The 19445-nt window shown below is 46.9% G+C and overlaps 3 protein-coding genes across 5 annotated transcripts; 2 read left to right on the top strand and 1 right to left on the bottom strand.

Annotated features, from left to right (window-relative positions):
- Positions 1 to 313: 313 nt before the first annotated feature.
- Positions 314 to 13517, top strand: c2cd3 (C2 domain containing 3 centriole elongation regulator). The gene is made up of 32 exons (XM_047036079.1): positions 314 to 529; positions 1019 to 1300; positions 1429 to 1586; positions 1672 to 1883; positions 2076 to 2242; positions 2350 to 2482; positions 2564 to 2722; positions 2847 to 2994; positions 3095 to 3204; positions 3316 to 3507; positions 3644 to 3753; positions 3830 to 3948; positions 4054 to 4185; positions 4368 to 4999; positions 5127 to 5370; positions 5454 to 5637; positions 5784 to 5967; positions 6122 to 6294; positions 6736 to 6871; positions 7299 to 7567; positions 7723 to 7803; positions 7906 to 8532; positions 8658 to 8999; positions 9106 to 9244; positions 9337 to 9401; positions 9505 to 9710; positions 9918 to 10051; positions 10167 to 10310; positions 10481 to 10674; positions 11119 to 12025; positions 12153 to 12243; positions 13221 to 13517. The coding sequence occupies exons 1-32, from the start codon at positions 478 to 480 to the stop codon at positions 13359 to 13361; spliced, it is 6867 nt and encodes a 2288-aa protein (XP_046892035.1). The 5' UTR covers positions 314 to 477; the 3' UTR covers positions 13362 to 13517.
- A 252-nt stretch (positions 13518 to 13769) lies between these two features.
- On the top strand, positions 13770 to 16862 carry LOC124478022 (mitochondrial uncoupling protein 2-like). Of its 3 annotated transcripts, XM_047036126.1 has the most exons (8): positions 13770 to 14265; positions 14395 to 14464; positions 14560 to 14781; positions 14965 to 15172; positions 15275 to 15478; positions 15571 to 15672; positions 15790 to 15970; positions 16086 to 16862. In XM_047036126.1, exons 3-8 carry the CDS (start codon positions 14656 to 14658, stop codon positions 16198 to 16200), a joined length of 936 nt encoding a protein of 311 aa, XP_046892082.1. In that variant the 5' UTR covers positions 13770 to 14265; positions 14395 to 14464; positions 14560 to 14655; the 3' UTR covers positions 16201 to 16862. The 3 variants fall into 3 exon arrangements, with proteins under 3 accessions (XP_046892082.1, XP_046892079.1, XP_046892078.1); XM_047036123.1 differs by lacking the exon at positions 14395 to 14464; XM_047036122.1 differs by having other exon boundaries at positions 13770 to 14464.
- Positions 16863 to 17706: 844 nt separating this feature from the next.
- LOC124477969 (vacuolar protein sorting-associated protein 37D-like) lies at positions 17707 to 19354 on the bottom strand. The gene is made up of 6 exons (XM_047036047.1): positions 19168 to 19354; positions 18849 to 19020; positions 18625 to 18704; positions 18254 to 18487; positions 18007 to 18162; positions 17707 to 17841 (listed from the first exon to the last, which is right to left on the bottom strand). The coding sequence occupies exons 1-6, from the start codon at positions 19288 to 19290 to the stop codon at positions 17707 to 17709; spliced, it is 900 nt and encodes a 299-aa protein (XP_046892003.1). The 5' UTR covers positions 19291 to 19354.
- Between the last annotated feature and the right edge of the window lie 91 nt (positions 19355 to 19445).

Here is a 19445-nt window from a genome sequence, read left to right as displayed (position 1 = left end):
CCTCCATTTGAAGGACAAGAAACCACATGGTTAAAAATTACAAGCTATAATGAAGTCAAAAGTTACTGTCATTAAATCTGTCTTCAATATGGGGATATTGATTAATGGAAAAATCTGACAAATAAAATTACGTTTAAAAACAACCCTTCTTAGTATTCTTAAAAGTTGAACTTCTATGAAAGTTATGGTAAAATGATGCAACGACAGTGGGGAAATTAGGTGAGCTTATTAAATAAGACCGATGCTACCCTCTGCCGGTGGAAAGGAAGCATTTGTTATACAGCACACTGAGGAAGTCGTTTGTTTAGAGGCGGGATACAAAGGAAAGCATAGCGTTGTTGCTTTGGAGACCGTTTTGCGCGCTGTCTTCGCAATATTTAGCGGATAGCTTGCAAATACACAGTGAATGACAACCATGTAGTTAGCTAGTTACCGTGGCTAGTCTAGATAACCGCACACTCTCTAACTTAAAAAGGAATGAAGAACAGAAAAGTGAAATCTACCAAAGCTGGAAGCAACAGGCGGAAAGGTAATAAAGTCGACTTAGTTGTCATCATCATTGCACTTGTCAATTTGAGCTGTATTAGCTACATTACAGTACTTAATGCTACTACTACTAGTACTGAAGCTAGGCTAGCTGTACAGTAGTTTACTTGTTGCTTGGTTAGCTGACCACCAGATAGGTAATAACTTATTGACTTTGTCCACATTGTATTTAGGCTTGCTAACTATCGTAATTAGCTAACTGCTATTGTTAGTAGTCATTTGTTGATAAATACAACTATTTGCTATTAAGCTAAAGTTAGCTTTGTTTTGCTACATATGCTTGGGAAAGTAATTAGCTAGCTCTACAGTAGCCATATAAGCTGCTAGTTGCCTGCTGAGAACTCGAACTGCAGTGTGTGCTAGCTTGATAGTCATACCTCTTTATGCTTGTGAACGTGAGTATAATGCTATTCATAGCTGATCTTGGTGTGTGCATATATTGTTTGCCTGTGTATATGGTTTCCTACTACAGTCAGCTCTCAAGTCCCCAGTGACGTGTCGCCATCCACCAGCCTCCCTCCCCTGGTCGAGGGTCAGCTCAGGTGTTTTCTGAGGGTGACAGTGAGCAGAATTCTATGGACAATCCCGAAGCCTCCAGCCGAAACATTCGTGAGATTGCGCTGGTGGGGAGAGTCGTCAAATGGGACACACTTCCGTCCAAGGAATGGATCACAAACGACTCAGACGATGGTCAAGTCTACCGCTCGCTTTCCCATACGCTGTGGGCCAAAACAGTTTACGTCCTACATGACTGGTAATACATCGTTATAGGCTATATGACAGACACGCTCATCACGTTTTAGACTGTCAAATTGAAACAATTGTAAGGACATGGCTTTTTATGCAGCTACATTTTGTTTTCTGTCAATGTTGGACCTTCAGATATGGGCTCTCTGATGCTGGAGGTGGTGACCAAGCCAGACCATTTGCCGATAGCACGTGCTCAGGTCACAGGGATTTCTCAGCTTTCTCTGTCACACGCTATCAGTGGTTTCTATACCTTAGTGTCTCCAACATCTGAGAAATTAGGCGAGTTACAGGTAAGAGAGAATTAATAAAAAGTATGCAATTGAACATCAGTAAGATTTTTGCTTTTGGTCATGGATGAAACTCCTCTTTTTCTAGGTGTCAATTGCTCTGGAGGCCCTGACAGAATCCTACGACAGCAGCAGCTCGGTTCCCACCACAGATATGAGCATTGAAACAGCTGTGTCTGTGAATGGTTTGACTGCCAGGGCAACCCAGCCCCACACGTTAGTGGTGCCCTCCCTGTCCAGGCCTCTCTCTGCCAACACGGGAAAAGGTTCAGTGGGAAGCTGCTCTGTCAACACACCTCGGTGGGCCAATCAACTATTCTCTCTGATTTATACTGGCTGACCATTCTCTGATGCTTGCATGTTTGTGTTGGCTAAATGTTCATCTCTAAACGTTAACCTATTTTTTTGGTATTGATACCTGTACACTACATATGCAGCTGGTGCTTCTACGTTCAGATGATCAATACTGAACTGTTTGCAACTCAATTTCAGAGGGAGAGACCACTTGTTCTTCCAGAGTGCCCAGGGGGATGGAAGAACCGAGGTTTCTTTGGAGAACCAGATGCCCACGTCAGCTAGGTCTCAGCAGGGTCACAGAGATGGGAATCCCACAGTACTGGAACCGCACAACAACCACACCTCCAATGACATCCTTTCAGGTTGGTCCAGAGAAGTCATGCTCACCTGAAAAGGACAAACATGTTATAAATCTTACCTTTGTTTGTTAATGTAACAATGTATGTTTTTTTCATTGGTAATTTCCCAGTTCTTTTGGAGCGTGGAAGCAAGCTCAGAAATGCGATGGTGGTCTCAGCATTGAAAACGGACTTGGACTCTGAAATGGCTTTGAAAGACACTCCCCTGCCTCTCCCCAAGGACAATGTAATATCTCCACGAATGTGAGTCATCAACTTTTAGCAGAACATATATCCCATATTTACTTTAGTGGTAACCTAAAAGGTTTTATAAAATGTCTCCAGGCTATCTCTTCCGCCCTGTGGAAACTTGCTTCAGAACATCCTCCACACTGACTCCAGTCTCCTGCAGTCTGCCCCCCTCCCTGTGTCCCCTGACTGTCTGATATCAGACTGTGCTCATGCTGACTCCGAGAACAAAGCCGTGGACCTCCTACTCGGCAGGTACAACACTCCTCTTAAACCATACTGGGCTTATAGTCTACGTAGCATTTACAGCTGAATTTGAGCCAAATGTATAATACTGTTGTGTATGTTGGGTTTCATCTTGTGTTTCCCTCGTGGTCAGTTTGGATGGCTCCAGCCTTCCTCTGTGGGATGGAGAAGGCTCTCCCCCAGCCTCTCTGTCAGGGCACAGCAGTGGGTGTGGAGACAGTGAGCTCAATGACCCCCAGTATGACCACAGCCTCCTGGAGAACTTGTTCTACAAGGCCCTGGTGAGTAACTTGGACTCAGACACAGTTTTTAGCAAAGATCCTTTTTGGAGAAGGCATCTGCTACATGAGTGGATGGTGTGACCTTCTGTCTGTCCTTTAGTGTCCTGACAGCTTCCTAAGGGAGTCCCCTGGTGATCCGTCCCTGAGGAGGAGTCAGGGCCCACTGGGAGGAGCTGAGGAGAGGCCTCCTGGTCCCAGGACTACCACATGGTCGGCTCTCCTCATACTCTGTATTGATTTATATCTATTCATCATGTAATAAAATGGTCTCTTCAGTGGAGTTTTTGAATTGGATTCACATTGTAAACTTTCTTTGTTCAGCTTGGATTCTGAACCGGAGCTGACACCAGGAACAGGTGACCCAGGGCTGAGTATGGATCAGCTGACTGTTTTAGGTGGGATTCGATTGGCCAGAGTGGTCATCCACTCTCTGACTGTCCCTGTAAACAGCACCACCGTCACACCAAAGAAGAGCAAGGGCAAACCCCCTAGACCACCGACCAATAAGAAATGGTAAGTCTTCGTCTTCCAGTGAAATGATTTTCAAACTGTGCTAATCATATCCTCTCATTCTACTGTTTATGTCTAACAATTACAATGATGTATATTGATGTGCTGTTGTTGTTTTCCATCTGTTTGGATGTCTCAGCTCCTACTTTGTGGAGTACCTGTTCCCTGTGACCCCCACCAGACATGAGCACAGCCAGCAGATGGCAGCAGAAGTGAACAGACTCGTCTCTAACAAAGTGTCTGGAGGAGGTGAGCCAGGGTCAAACCATCTCAGCTCAGTGTGAGGGGAGCAGGGTGTTGAGATTGAAACCATCTGTGTTTACAGTGGTGAAGTTCGAGCAGCGCTCCGTGTTTCCCGTCCAGTTCAACGGGGCGACCGTGGAGCGGTGGTGGGAGACTGACCTGACGTTCAACATCTACTCAAGGAAGATTTCCCAGAAGAAAGTAGGTGGAACGGTTCAGTCATCGAAGTCTGCTCGATGCTGATACCCTGCGTACTGACTGAGTGGCACGTTGTTGAGAAGCTCACCGTGTTTTGTGTCGTGTTAGCCTGAACCCGTCGGAACGGCTGTCTTCCCTCTGCGCCGTCTGCTGCAGAGCGAGAAGCTGAACCAGACTGTGGTCCTGCCTGTCGAGAGCCTGGGCGGGCCGGCTCACACCCAGGAGATCGGCCCACTCAAGGTGAGATGACGTCTAGCCCAGAAGAGCACTGTGTGATGCTATATGAATACAAACATGAATATACTATTACGTTATATCCCTGTTTGTTACCAATAGGAAGGAGGTTCTTTTGCTAGATGGTCTGCCCATATGTGCCCATGTCATCTTCTTCATATTTCGTGTCACTTTAATATGTTCCTCAGGTGTCACTTGAACTGGCTGCAGACACCAAAGATTTCTCTTCAGCCAACATCAGGTCGGCTGCTAGTTCCAGAGCCCCTCCAGCTGTCATTCCCAGTCCTCAGAGAGTTCCCAGTCCATCTAAGACCGACACCACAGCCAGGCCTCAGGGTGCCAACACTGGCAGGAGGGAGGACGGTTGCCAAGGCCCACGAATAGACTCCAGGATGGGTGTGAGGAGCGTCCAGCTGGCCTCCTCCCCCGGCCCCTCCCCACTGCCCAGCCTGCAAACGTCTCCCTTCAGACCAGGCTTCCAGCAGGTCGAGGAGGACTGCGAGGTGCTCCTGCACGCCCTGCTCATGGTGCCTGATGGGAAGGACTTCAACTGTGGTCCCCTGCAGGCCCCCAACATCTACTTGAACTGTAAACTGTTTGGTTCAGATGAGACCACTAGATCGGTGATGAGTTGGGGACAGACCAACCCTTCATTCAATCTCAGTCAGGTGACTCCTGTGGCGTTGACCTCCAGACTGCTGGACAGGATGAGGAACAATGTGATGGTGATTGAGGTTTGGCAGAGAGCTGTGAGCTCTGGCCAGGAGCGTCTGCTAGGCCTGGTTAAACTACCTCTCCACCAGTTCTACATGTCCTTCAGGTAAGGTCAGATCATGTGCTCAATTACATAAATGCATATCGTACATAAAAACACTGTATGGTAAAGTCACACTCTTCAAATATAATGACAATCACTCGATGACCTGTCTTTTTCTTTTTTCTTTCAGAGATTCCAAAATCTCCCACCTTCTTCTCCAGGCACAGTACCCTGTTTTGGGGGTCGACAGCTATATGCCAGTCATAGATGTTTTCTCAGGCAGCTGCAAGGGCAACCTCAGGGTCCTCTTAGCCATGGGCTCTTCCGGGCAGATCATAGCTCTCCAGCGCACGAGGGATGAAGAACATGTCTCTGTATTTAATATCCCAAGACCAGCCCATTTGCTGGATCACCACCCACAAACAGAAGCCAAGGTTGGTATACTTTATGGATGAGTATATATGGGTTGGGAGGTGTAACGCCTGAGGTATTGATGTCACCTGGTCTCCCTTCCCAGGGGAAGGCTGCTGCTGACAAGGCGATGAGAGAGCATGTGTTCGTGGTGAGGGTGGAGAAGGTGAATGGACTGGCTCCATTACAGTCCACTGTGTGGGGGGAGGCAGACTGTTATGTCCAGTACTCCTTCCCGTCCCAGGAAGAAGACACCTCTCAGATTCTGGAATCAGACGTCATAGAGAGCAGTAAGCCACGAGCCACCTTCTCACTGAAATAAACGGATGATTGATATGGTTTTGAAGTTCCAGAAATACCCCTTAAAAAAAAAAAGGTGGGTTTGAAAACAGAACCACCCTGGTTTGTGTTGTTATAATCGGTTGTTTCCCTCCAGGCGTGAGCTTGAAGCAGTTTCGGACCAGCACCACGCTATGCGTCCCTGACCCGGTGTTCGGCCACAGCGAGACCCACGTGCTACTCAGTCCCGAGGCGGTCCCGGTCCAGAGGCTGCTTCTCGGTTCCTTCTCCGGCCAGCCGCCAGCCCACAGGGGCGGAATCCAGTTTGAAGTCTGGTGCAGGTGTGTGTCTCGACTCTCCTCTGACCACTGGAGAGCACGTCACTTCTGAAACCTAAAAGTATCAAAGCAAATTACTGATCACTTCTGGAATAATAAGTATAAAACAATTTGACCATGAGGAAGCAGAGCTTTCATTAAAACACATGCTCTACAGGTATTACTATCCCAACGTGCGAGACCAGATGGTGGCCAGAGGGATGCTGCCGCTGTCTAAGTTGTGTGCCATGGTGACCATGCAGATGCAGAAACCTACTGAAGCTCAGCTCTTCTCTCTCCCCCTGGTCCCAAGGACTAGCCACCCAGCAGGACATCAGCCTCAGCCCTCTGGTAGCACACACACACACACACTACACACTACACACACACATACCACACACACACACACACACACACACACACACACACACGCATACTACACACACACACACACTACACACTACACACACACATACCACACACACACACACACACACACGCACACTACACACACACACATACTACACACACACACACACACACACACACACACACACACTACACACTACACACACACATACCACACACACACACACACACACACGCACACTACACACACACACATACTACACACACACACACACACACTACACACTACACACACACATACCACACACACACACACACACGCATACTACACACACACACATACTACACACACACACACACACACTACACATACTTAAGCTCCAAGACCACTGGTCTTACTTGTCCCCCTCTGCACTGTCTCAGGGCTGCTTGATGTGTGTGTCCAGTACAAACACCGACCACTGAGATCTGGTGACCAAAGGAGTGGGGCGGTGGCCTCTCGCATTGTCACCATGGTGGTCAAGGTGCACAGAGCCTCAGGGTTAAAGGCAGCAGCAAGGTACTCGGCTCTCTCTCGCCTCCACTCTCTGTAATACACTTACAAGGTCTCTCTCTCCGATGTCTGACTCTCTCCTTTCTCTGTAATACACTTACAAGGTCTCTCTCTCCGATGTCTGACTCTCTCCTTTCTCTGTAATACACTTACAAGGTCTCTCTCTCTGATGTCTGACTCTCTCCTTTCTCTGTAATACACTTACAAGGTCTCTCTCTCTGATGTCTGACTCTCTCCTTTCTCTGTAATACACTTACAAGGTCTCTCTCTCCGATGTCTGACTCTCTCCTTTCTCTCTAATACACTTACAAGGTCTCTCTCTCTGATGTCTGACTCTCTCCTTTCTCTGTAATACACTTACAAGGTCTCTCTCTCCGATGTCTGACTCTCTCCTTTCTCTCTAATACACTTACAAGGTCTCTGTCTCCCTCAGGGCTGTAACAGAGCGGGATGAAGCGTTCCAGTACTATGCTGATGTCGGGGTGAACGCCTACGTCACCACCCAGCTCTCCTTCCTGCCCGAAGGAGAGCGGCGGAGCACGCGTGTCGTGGCCAGGACCTTCTGTCCAGAGTTTGACCACCACTCGGAGTTCCCTTGCCTGCTGCAGGTCCTGAGAAGCTCCGGGGAAAGCAGTAGCCTGGCTGAGATCCTGCAGGAGGCCAGCGCCGAGCTCAGCATCTGGAACAGAGACAGCCGCAGAGGTCGGGAAACCAGGCAGCCAGGGAATCGCACCTACAATAAGATTGTTTAGAATCGTTTTTGATCATTTGAAGTATTTTCCCTGAGATATTGTGATTATTATTAATCATGACATGATAGCCGTTTGTCTTTTTCTCTCCCATATTTATAATGACAGTGATGGGAAGCCCCAAGTCAAATGACACGCTGCTGGGCACAGTGAGAATACAGCTGGCTGATATGATCCATAAAAGAACAGGTACAATGCTTGTTTCAGTTATCACAACTACCTACTGGTGGACTACCTACAGGATGAGATCGGAGGTATTACTTACCAGTCTACTGCCTCTGCGTTCCCCAGGGATCTGTGGCTGGTTTGGCCTGTCGTTACCTCAGGACCAGGGTCCATTTCCTGCCCATCACATTTTAGTGGGAGGCCTGGAGATATCCATCAACTTTGCCCACCATGCAGACAGAGAGAGGGTAATCACTGCTGCCCAGGGCCTGGGCTGGGAGGTGGGCATGACGGAGGACAAGGAGGACCAGGAGGCGGACAGCGATGGAGAGGCCTGGGTGGAGAGTAGGAGGACGGTGCACCTGACGTTGGCCATGCCCAGAGCATGGCTACCTGTCCACAGCTTGCTTCTGCCTGGCCACAGTGAACTCCAGCGCTCAACCTACTGCTACTTCAGGTACAAGTTGTACGACCGCGAGGCCTTTTGTTCCCTGCTGAGACACCCGTGTGTGGAGGACGAGGCTGAGGATGGCCTGGCCAGTGTGGCCTTCCCAGGAGGCAGCAGCTTGGAGTTGAAGAGCAGCCTGCCCCTGGTGTGGTACCTCCGGGAGGAGAGGCTGGAGGTGCAGGTGTGGGTGGCCTTTGGGAAGGACAGGACCAGCAGGCCTCACGACACAGACCGGCTGGTGGGCTCAGCCTTTGTGGACCTCTCTTCTTTCGCCAAGAAATCCAGACATAAGCTCACTATCAGTGGTAGGGAACTATCTGGAAATATTCAAGCTTACTCTGGTTTTTGTTATAGTGTACTCACTGTAAAGGAACACCTATTTATTTTTCATTAATGAGTAGCAGGACTAACAGCTCTGTTGTTTTCCCAGGAGTGTACCCTCTGTTCCGACGGTCCGCCCCAGACCTGAGTGGAGCTGCTCTCAGGGTCCATGTCACCCTGACCCCCGGCCCTGTCCCTCTCAATCCCCCCCCAGCAGGGGCCGACCTGGAGGACAGTGACAGCCAGGGAGCGCACTCTCCTGCAGAGGAGGTAGATGGAGAGGGGTGTCTGCCAGCCGTTGTGTCTGGGCAGTCTGGTCCACACAGCGGACGCCAGCCTAAGTCCTCTGTAAGCGCAGGCCTCCCAGTCTTCCAGCAGACAGACGCCAGCATGGACGACGCCTTCTCTGTCTCCGTCACTGTGGACAGAGCCATGCGTCTCAGCCTGAAAGGTAAGGTGTCGGTCAGACACAATGTTTATTGTGTGTGTGTAGTGTTTACTCCCTGCACTGTCCTGGCTCACTCTCTGTTGTGTGTGTGTGTGTGTGTGTGTGGCAGGCTGTCATCTGGCTGAGGGCAGTGGAGCGAAGCCCTGCTGCTGTGTGTCGTACGTCACCGCTGACTCTGCACAGCCAATCACCACAGAGCTGATAGCAGACTCTGACTGCCCTGTGTGGGGTCACCAACTAGAGTGCAGGTACAGCTCTCTATCACAGAGAAAATACATGGGTTTTTGATGACAGGATTTGTTGTCGAATGATGTAATAAACTGTTGTTGGTACAACCTAGGCTTTCGAAGCAGTTGCTGGTGGATCCACAGGAGTCCCTGGTCTTCAAAGTCTGGCACAGAGGAGGTCAGAAACGATCCTTAGCATAACCCTGACAATTTAACCTGATGACCTCATGAGTCAGAACAAGCTCCACAGCTTTCATTGGTCCTGTCATTTGTCTTTATAGATATGGAGCGTGTGATTGGCTTTGCCTCTGTGGACCTGTCTCCTCTGCTGTCTGGGTTCCAGTCTGTGTGTGGCTGGTACAACATCACTGACTTCAGCGGCCAGTGTCAGGGCCAGCTCAAAGTCTCCATCTCTCCCCTGAAGGGGGTGCAGGACCTGAAGGGGCAGAGACAAGCCCTGAATGAAGACGTCTCAAAAGAGTCCTCAGTGAGTACACTGCGATCTACTGACGCATTCTGCTCACACTTTTTTTCCTTGTCGGTTGGACCTTGATGTCGGTCTGTGGGTAAATGTAAAGCTCTTTGGAACAGTGATTGATTGTAGAAAAGGCCATAGTTTGATCTGATTTGAATCCCCACCACTGTCATTACATTTCCTATCTGCATTTTCTGAGGTTTGTGTTTGTGTTCCCAGGCTCTGTTCCGTGCCCTGCCTCTGTACTACCACACAGCTGCCAGCTACAGCAGCTTCCCCTCCCACATCAGCCGCTACCCAGAGCAGAGGGTCATCTCCTCCCCTGACCGCCAGGACCATCTACGCCCAGAACGGTACGCCAGCTCCCCGCCCCCCCCCCCCCCCCCCCCCCCCCCCGGAGTGTCCAGGTAACAGCCTCTTCCGTCTCTTCCAGAATAACGTCAGTAATGGCCGGTTTCCTCCTCCCAGGTTCAGCGAGGGCGATCGTCACGACGAGCACATGGACAACGTGAGACTGTACCACCAGAGTCTCCAGGAGGGGGCGGCGGTACAGTCCACGGGAGTCGCGGCGGACTCCCATCCGTCCAGCTCTATGCTCTTCTCTGCGCTCAGGTACTGAGACTCCCTCACAGCGTACACGCCACAAGTTAGGATGACTTGGACGGTGCTCAACAGTGTTTAACTACGAAAATGTTGACAAATATGGAGATGTGATTTATCTAATTATATACAATTGTTCACATAACATAAATAAACCAATACTGTATACATGCGATTCCTAGGAAGAACCTGAGTGAGTTGGATGACATGCAGAGGTATTTCAACCACAAGCTGTCCACGCCCACGTTCCCCTCCCGAAGTGATCCAGGACGTCTGTCCAGCAGGCTGGAGGAGCACAGAGACTCTGAGACTGACACCAGGCAGCTCCTCCTCAAGTCCAGCAGGCTGGTGGGGGAGGTCAACAGCCTCGTCAGTGGTGAGCTGCTCTCTCCATGTAGCTGTAGCCTTGTGGAAAGTTATACATCTTGTTCCATAATGGTGTCACCAAGCTAGTTAAACTCACTCCTCAGTATAAATACTGCCTACGTGAGCCATCGAAAAGCGACCTTTTCGGTGGCGTCGTTGGCTAAAGCTGTGTTTATGAGAGGTGGTCGTTGCGTGCGTGAGTCAGGATTACCCCGAGTTTGAACCCCAGTGTGGGCAAGAGAGAGAGGGGAAAATGTGTAATGAGAGTGACACCACGACACCTGTGACACCAACATGCTTTGCAAAGCTTTACTTTAAATAGGACTTTTTGTTCTTTAAATGTTCTTTTTCATTCATTTCAGGGATTACCATTTATTGTTGTAATTGAATAGCTTGGTGTGACTTCCTTTTGTGCATGGAACTAAACCCACCTCACCCTGTTCCCCATATCTAGGTCTACAGAGCAGTCACATGGAGACAGTATCCTCCGTCCCTCAGTGCTTCCCAGCAACCCCTCCAGTTCCTGACAACCAGTCCTTCACCTCTGAACCCTGCCCTAATGGTCTTCCATGTTTCCGCAAAACCACCCACTCTCCCCTGGTGGAGGAGTCTCCTCTCCCCTCCCCCCCGCCTGGCCCGTCTGAGCAGCACAGTGAATCCCAGGCTGAGGACCAGGAAGAGGAGGACTACAACCTCCAGAAGGCCCCCTCCTCTGAGGATGAAATTGATGACGATGGAGGAGGTTGTGGACAGGAGATGGGAGAGGAGGACGAGGAGGATGGAGATTATGAGGAGACGGTAGTAGAACCTCGACCTCTAAATGAAGTGACCTCGTTAACAGACAGGACCAGCCCCTGGACCAGCCTGCTGTCAGACCCTGACCTGGGCTCTCTGGAGAGTATGGAGGCCCCCGAGGAGCAGCCTTCCAGAGACGGAGCCTCTCACCCCTCAGACTTGTCCCCAGAGGAAGAGGCAGGGGTGGGTGTGGGGACCCAGATGACCAACCTACAGTCCTGGAGCTCAGGTGGTTCTCAAGCAGCCATAGTGAAGGACAGTGAACGTTTTCACTCTGACCGCTCAGACGGTTCAGAAACGGACGACTCTGACACAGACAGAGGAGGCGCGAGGACACGTCAAACTCCTGATGAGGTAGGACCTCTGGAGCCCCAGGATTCTGGTGCGGCTCCTCTTTCTGTCCCCTCGATGTCCTCTGAAGACACACCCAACAGGGCTCGTGGGGACAGAGGCGGCAGCTCAGAAGATGAGGACACCATGATGTCCCTCAACCCAGAATACACCACAAGGACATCTGATACCTGCTCAGTGAGATCCCCTGAGGAGGGAGATGGAATGCTACTGCAGTATCCTTTGTCCAGCGCAGAGTTGTTTACTGGACATATCCCAGCTAATATTTAGAACTTGAGATGTATTTATTGAAACACTGTGGGTGTTTGTTATTTGCTGTTTTCCTCAACCGTTTGCCTCCAGTTCTGACCCTGTAGAAATCCCAAATTTCTTTCTCCCACCCCATCACCTTGAAGCTTCCATGAGAGCCTTACGTCTAGCCCCGGCCTTCCCTGTGAGTCCAAAAAACATCCACACAAATGTACACTTTTCAGTTGCCACGGTAGCAACCTTCTGCTCTCATTCAACCCTCTTTTCTCCTCTACAGTAAGACTATAGCCTAGGCCAGCCAGTTCTAGGACATGGATGGTTCAGTACAGTTGAGTGGCAGAGCTATTGTAGGTAGCTCAGTAGTTTTGGCAGGGTCTGATGACTGATACAGGGGCCAGAGTGTGTGCTCTTACATTTGCAGTGTCATATCCCTTCCGTCATCATGCTTATAGCAAGGAGGGTGTATTTTATTAGCAGGTCCTCGTGTCTATTTGGCTTCACATGTGTAACAGATGTCAGTAAAAAGTAATTGAGGGCCCGACTATATTTAGCTCTTAGATTTTGTCTGCAACAGGGCAGAAAATAAATGTATGATATTGTACAACTCATACCACTCAACTTTTTATTATTATTTTACTATGATTAGTAGACTACAGTGGAGTTTTGCCATGTGTCTACAATCTTCATCAATGTGCCTGTTAAACTGAAAGCAAAGTAATTACTGGACAGGTTTTGTATGGTAAAGGTGAACAGGATAGGGCTCAGCAGCTACTGTGGACTAGAGTACTCCTGACTACTGAGCAAGTATGGAGATGGAAACGTGTGCCTGCGTCAGACATGCCAGTGTCCTGTTTCAAGGAGGGGTGTAGATATAGTTGTTTATCACGCTGTGGTAAGTGGCAGAGTTCACAGGACATGTCAAGGAAACTGGTTCCAGCCAGCCACTGGTAGTGTGCCGCCTTCAAGTGTAACTAGCCCTTTTCAATGTGATTGATAATGTTGGTTTTACTCATTTGTACCATAGTATGTACACAGTCCGTTTTGTGCAAATGGGTTTTCTATTAGAAGGGCATTCATGGGAAACAAATCCACCTGTTACTGCGTGCATTAGTGTCCAAATGGATCATTATGTTTCTGTAATTGATGTCTTCTGTTTTCCAGAAAGATAGTCTTGTTCAGCAGGGGATTCCCTACAGACGAGCACCTAGACCCAGGCCTAGCATACCGCCATCTTCCATGAAGAAAGAAGAGACCAAAAGAATAGCCAAGATATTTGCAGCTCATTTTAGTGAAAAACATTAGCACTTGTACCAATTGCCATTTAGCATTAACATTTTAACAAGTTTACAGGTTATGACCTAATAAACTGGCAGTATAGTGCTTTGCAATTATGTAAAATAATAATCTGTACAGTAACTTGTCTGTTTTAAGTAATAAAACTTTAATATGTATAAGTAATCTGTAGAGTTATTCTATATGATTTACCAGAAACGAGTGTGAACTGGACCCATCAGTTTTTTTTGTGGTGACAACGATGCAGAAGTGGGTTTGTAGTGTTGTTTACAGTGAGTCGAACCTTGTCCGTTCTCAACCTTTGTGATCCTGACACGCACGCCCATGTTCTGTAACTTAACACTGTGAGGTTACCGAAATGTAAAAGAAAATATGCAGCAGCCAGACGTCACACCTGAATCAGCAAGCCTAATGGATTGGCTGAGGGGTGGCGACAAAGCCATGCTATATAGGATATGGTCTTCGCTAATTCTATAGCATTGGATTCAAGTTATTTTTTTATATAGGATGTGCACTACCGGTTGCCATTGTGTCCTATGTAGCTAAAATACGAAGTCGTTGAGCAGAAAGCATTTGGATTTCAGAAAAAAAAATGTATTTAGGAAGAATTCAATCTTATGTTAAGTCGCGAGGTTCATTGCCATGTTTTTGTGGCATATTTAAAAAAATTACGGCTCAAGTAACCATTGTTCTGTGGTCGAGTTATGTTTAGAGCTTCACAAACGGTCGTGCCACACGCACGGGCTGGCGCGTTCTTCTCAGGTCAACGTGTCATGCAAGTACGGCAGGACGGCTATAAAAACTCAACTGGAAGCAAGCTGGTGTGACAACAACTCTCACTGAGCAAGAAGCGGTGCACCTTGGAAAAAAACACCCAACCTGAAATTATTCATTTTTCGGATTAAAATCTCAGGTAGTGGATCTGTTGAAGACTTTAAATACACTTGTTTCCATCACTTTTCAAATCATTAGGCTTGTAGGATACCATTTTCTACTCTCATGGTGAAATTTGACATGCTGTTTTGGAATTCTTTATGGCAAGACCAATCAGGACAAAATTACTTTCAAGACAGACACTTCTCATTACCTGAAACTTGAGTTTTACTCTTTGGGTAGGTGTGACTAATCATAGTAGCCTGCCAATAGTTTGTCTGACTGTTTATTATAGCATCCATAAATTAAAGTATATTTGTGTCATTATATTCAGGGACTGACAGAGGGATTCAACCACAAACAGTCTGTTATACAACCAGGAAGACCTTCCATATTTCTGCAAGCATACTGTATTAATAGCAGATCAATCATGGTTGCGGTAAAACCCAAAGACTTAGCTCCTACGGCAACAGTCAAGTTCTTTGGAGCAGGAACAGCTGCCTGTGTAGCAGATCTCATCACCTTTCCTTTGGACACAGCCAAAGTTAGGCTTCAGGTAAGAGAGGGCAAAAAAATACTTTCACACATTCACAGGATACCATTTAGAATGTTTAACCATGATGACGCAAACGTTTGCACAGTCATTATTTACTGAAATGTGCTTGATTGAATTGTCTTCATTGAATTTTGTCTTCAAAGGAGAAGTTAACCCTTGCGCTCATGCTTGTGTTTGCTTTAGATTCAAGGAGAATCAAAGTCCTTGGAGGGAGGGAAGGTGGTGAAGTACAGAGGGGTGTTTGGCACCATCAGCACCATGGTGAAGACCGAGGGGGCGAGGAGCCTCTACAACGGCCTGGTAGCAGGACTGCAGAGACAGATGAGCTTTGCATCCGTCCGCATCGGCCTCTACGACTCCATGAAGCAGTTCTACACACGGGGATCAGACAGTACGGCCACGAATGATCCTAGGTTCAGTTTAGCTCAGTGTGTTGAAATTAATGTCAGTGAAAAATAGCTTTCGTTTCATGTCTTTGTTTGTCGTCTTGCAGATGGAGGTATCGGCATCCGGCTGCTGGCAGGCTGTAGCACAGGGGCCATGGCTGTAGCCTTTGCTCAGCCCACAGATGTGGTGAAGGTGCGCTTTCAGGCTCAAGTCAGACTGCCAGACATGGACTCAGTGAAGAGATACAATGGCACCATGGATGCCTACAGGACGATAGCCAGGGAAGAGGGCATCAGAGGGCTCTGGAAAGGTGAAATATAACTAAGGACTTGCTTTTTGTCATTATAAAAATGTACATGTGATTATTATAGAGTATTTACTGTACTGCCATTTCCCTTGTAGGCTGCATGCCAAATATAACCCGCAACGCCATTGTAAACTGTGCAGAGCTGGTGACCTATGACATCATTAAGGAACTCATCCTCAAGCATGACTTCATGACCGGTAATTTGGAAGATGGAAGCAGTGCACATCTTAAACTTGATCAAAGTCTCAAGATTGAAAACATCAATGTTTCTAATAAGTATATGTGTTGTTGGTCTTCTACTTTGTGTTTTATAGATAACCTACCCTGCCATTTCACAGCAGCCTTTGGTGCTGGATTCTTTACCACAGTTGTAGCGTCTCCTGTGGATGTGGTAAAAACTCGGTTTATGAACTCCACAACGGCACAGTACAGCAGTGCTAGTAACTGTGCGTACACCATGCTGACCAAAGAGGGGCCTAAGGCATTCTATAAAGGGTGCGTAATATGTAAAATATCAAAATCAGAAGCACTAGCTATCTGATTATTAACATTTTATAATTCAGGCACATCAAAAAATGAAAGATTACTCATTTTTGTTTACATACTTTAGGTTTATGCCCTCGTTTCTTCGCCTTGGCTCCTGGAACATTGTGATGTTTGTTTCCTATGAGCAAATCAAGAGAGCTGCCATGAGAGCCCAACAGTCCTGGGAGTCCCCCATATGAGCTCATCCAGGGAAGTGGTTGTCGATATGAAGCCATCTTAAACAATGACACAGTGGAACAAATATGAGGCTTTGACTGCCTGGGTTGGCAGAGCAGAACCAGTGGAGGAACCAGTTACAGATCACTGCTGTATGGTGTGTTTGCTTCAGCAGGGGTTGTGTCCCCTCTGTATTGTATGGACCAAGGGGGTAATAGTGCTGGCCAATAGAAACAGCTGTCGATTCCTGTAAATTGGTGGGATGAAGAGACTGATTCATGAAATCTACAGTGAAAGTTGATGTCAGGTGGAAAACCTGGATGTCCAGTAGATGTCAGTCAAGATAATGTGCAATTAAGCAAATCACGTAAAATATGTACTGTAGGGAATGGAGTTAACTTATTGCGTATGATTGTTTTATATGTATTTTTATTATAGCCAAAGAAGTATGAATTATATGAAGTTGTACATTTGCACTCTACCTTTTACAATGTGCGTTACTGCTCTTATGCTCTGATCTGTTGTCTTGATTACTTGAAAAATTTACCTTTCTACTGTACATATGAATTTTTACCAGGCACACTTTCTAGAGAATGAAGTATAAATGGAACACTTTGTTCAGAATTTATCTGGATTAAATCTTGTATTATTAAAGTGATGTTTCCTAACAATAGAAGGAAAAAACATCTGAATATAACAATGTCATGCAGTTTCTGCTTGGTGTTAAAAGTTTGGATTTATTAGTAGGTGCTTGCTCATGCACAGCTGCTGCCCTACATTTATTCTGACATAACTGAACATGTCAAAGTGTTACTCAATACATATTGCATCACACCAGAGACACCACGGAATCCCTACATGGTGTTTTTAGGAAGGTAGCACACTCAGGTACTTGCCCTATTGCAGTTTGCAAAAGCCTTGGCAGGCCTTTACTGCACCTGCTGTTATCATACGTCTTCTGTATTCACGACTTTGACCTCAGGCACCAATAAGGGAATAGGTTGGTTGAACTCATTGCCCTTCTTTAGTAATTAGGATTATTTGTAGTTCATTAGGCATCCAGATCAGGCTCAGAGTCCCTTTTACCTCACCCAAGAAAGCAGTTATACAGAGATGTAGAGTTGGGTTGACAGGCAGGTAATGATTAGCTGACAGATGAGAAAATTGGCCACTTTGGGGTTCTTCGAACAATAGGGGCTGCTGACATAGATGTAACTTAAGTCCGCTGTCGAACAAAGGCTTTCAAATATGTTGCTTGGCTAATCACCTCCTATAAAGCAGCTAGCTTCTCTCTGAGGTCTAACTAGTGTGGTGAGGTTATCAGGGCCTGTGACACCCCGACTAACCCAAATGGCGACCGGGTGAATCGGTAAGTTAATACATACTAGAAAGAGAGAAACCAAGACAGCTCAGTAGTCAGTTTTTAAAACGGAGGAAGTTATTCTCTGAATGTGACGATTAACATCCTCCAGAACAGTGTGTCATAAACAGGTGTTTGGTTAAAAGACGCAAGCATTAGGCAGTCTGAGTCATGGTCCATGGTTACACTTGGCAGGAGGCTCTATGGACAGCCGATCTGAGATATCAGGTGGTGTGAGGAGTTCAAGTTCACCCTGTGACCCACTGCACTTAAACACAGTTGATTCAAGACAGTTCCTCCTGACCTAAGGACACAGAATGAGACTGCATGGAGCAAGCCCAACCAAAACCACACAGACTCCCCCCCAAAAAATATTGCAGAGTCATGTCAAAGGAAAAGTCTTTTTCAAACTTTGCAACCATGGGATGCTATTATCTCGGTGAAAACCGTTCAATCCTTTCTCTCTAACGTGGTTTCTGCTGCTGATGTCTTGTTGGTAAGTTGAGTTTTTGTAGACGGGCAGGTCTCGCTGGCCACCTAGGCGTCTGTTCATGAACTCGAGGGCGTACATGTTGGGATGTTTGGTGAAAATCCAAGGCCCTAGGCTGTAGAAGTTGAGCACTGTCTACATAGCCACTCAAAGGGGGTAGAAATGGAGGAAGAAATGGAATGGAGGAGTATGGGTGGTAGAAGTTCGGCAGAATAACAAAAGGCACGAGGCTGTAGTGAACACGACAGGTGTCAGGTGGGTTATAGGGGTAGACCAGAGGAAAACGCTCACTATTGTGAGTCTCAGTAGATATCTGGTGTTCCTTTGGTGTAGGTTCCAAGATGTCCTGGGTCTTCACTGCCTGAACCAGTCGGATGTGATGCAGACATCTGGAGTTCTGAAAGCGCCCTAAGAACTTCTCCACGGACATTCTCCCCTCCACAAATTTCTGAAAGAAAACCTGTTGGTTGAAAATTACATTAATGATCTTTTAGACTATTAACATAAAGCATTTGGAATTACATTGGATTACTGCTACTATAAACGTAAATTCAGTATTTCCTATATACTGGTATATATATTATATATGTTCCTTACCTCACCATGTTCGTCGTTCTGTTCTATCTTTTTAAGGAGCAGCCCGTGAGCCATCTTGAGCATGTGACCTTCTAACAAGGCTGCTATTGACAATAACAGAACAGTAGAGTTCAACATCAAGAGGGTAACAATGGTAATTAGGATTGTATGGCACACACATGCCCATAAATGTGTCAACATTTATGTACAGTATACAGAGCATCTGTTGTTAGTGTCAATCTTACAAAGTTGGTCTTGTTTGGCTTGAACGCTGATGATCAGTTTTTCCATCTCCTGATGCTTGTTGGCTAATTTAAGTTTTCCATTTCTGAGTGTTGGCTGATGAGAAAGATTAATTTCTGCCAGTCTACAGTTTGACACAAATATGTCTTCTTTTGTCAACTGAAGTCCCTGAAACTGCACAAGAATTACTTTGACATCATACTTTAATAGTGTTAATTGCTATTCTGTTTTAAACATTGCAGTATAAGTAAAAACCAAGAAACCACAAAAGGTGATATAAGACTTCGATAAACAGTAGGCTGCATCAAACAAAAAACATACCTTCTTACTTAATCGAATTATACGGCTCATTTTCTGATCATCATTCAGAAGTTGCCGCAATTCAGAAGTCCTCAGACGACTGAAATTGCCGGACATCAATTTTGCATCCCTATTTGAATGCATTATAAGCAGGAACTTAATACCTTGCCAGTGTATTACATCCGTAAGTCACGTCCAACTTTTCCCCCCGAGGCTGTAGCTACCTGCACTGGGATACCTGTTTGCCCTCAGCGTCACGGAGGTTTGTTACACTCTCATGTTGGCTACGTTTCTTTATG

The sequence above is a fragment of the Hypomesus transpacificus genome, chromosome 15 (genome assembly GCF_021917145.1).
Source record: "Hypomesus transpacificus isolate Combined female chromosome 15, fHypTra1, whole genome shotgun sequence".
Lineage (NCBI taxonomy): Eukaryota > Metazoa > Chordata > Actinopteri > Osmeriformes > Osmeridae > Hypomesus > Hypomesus transpacificus.
The sequence above is the reverse complement of the archived record's forward strand: the minus strand, read 5'-3'. Positions and strand labels throughout refer to the sequence as shown.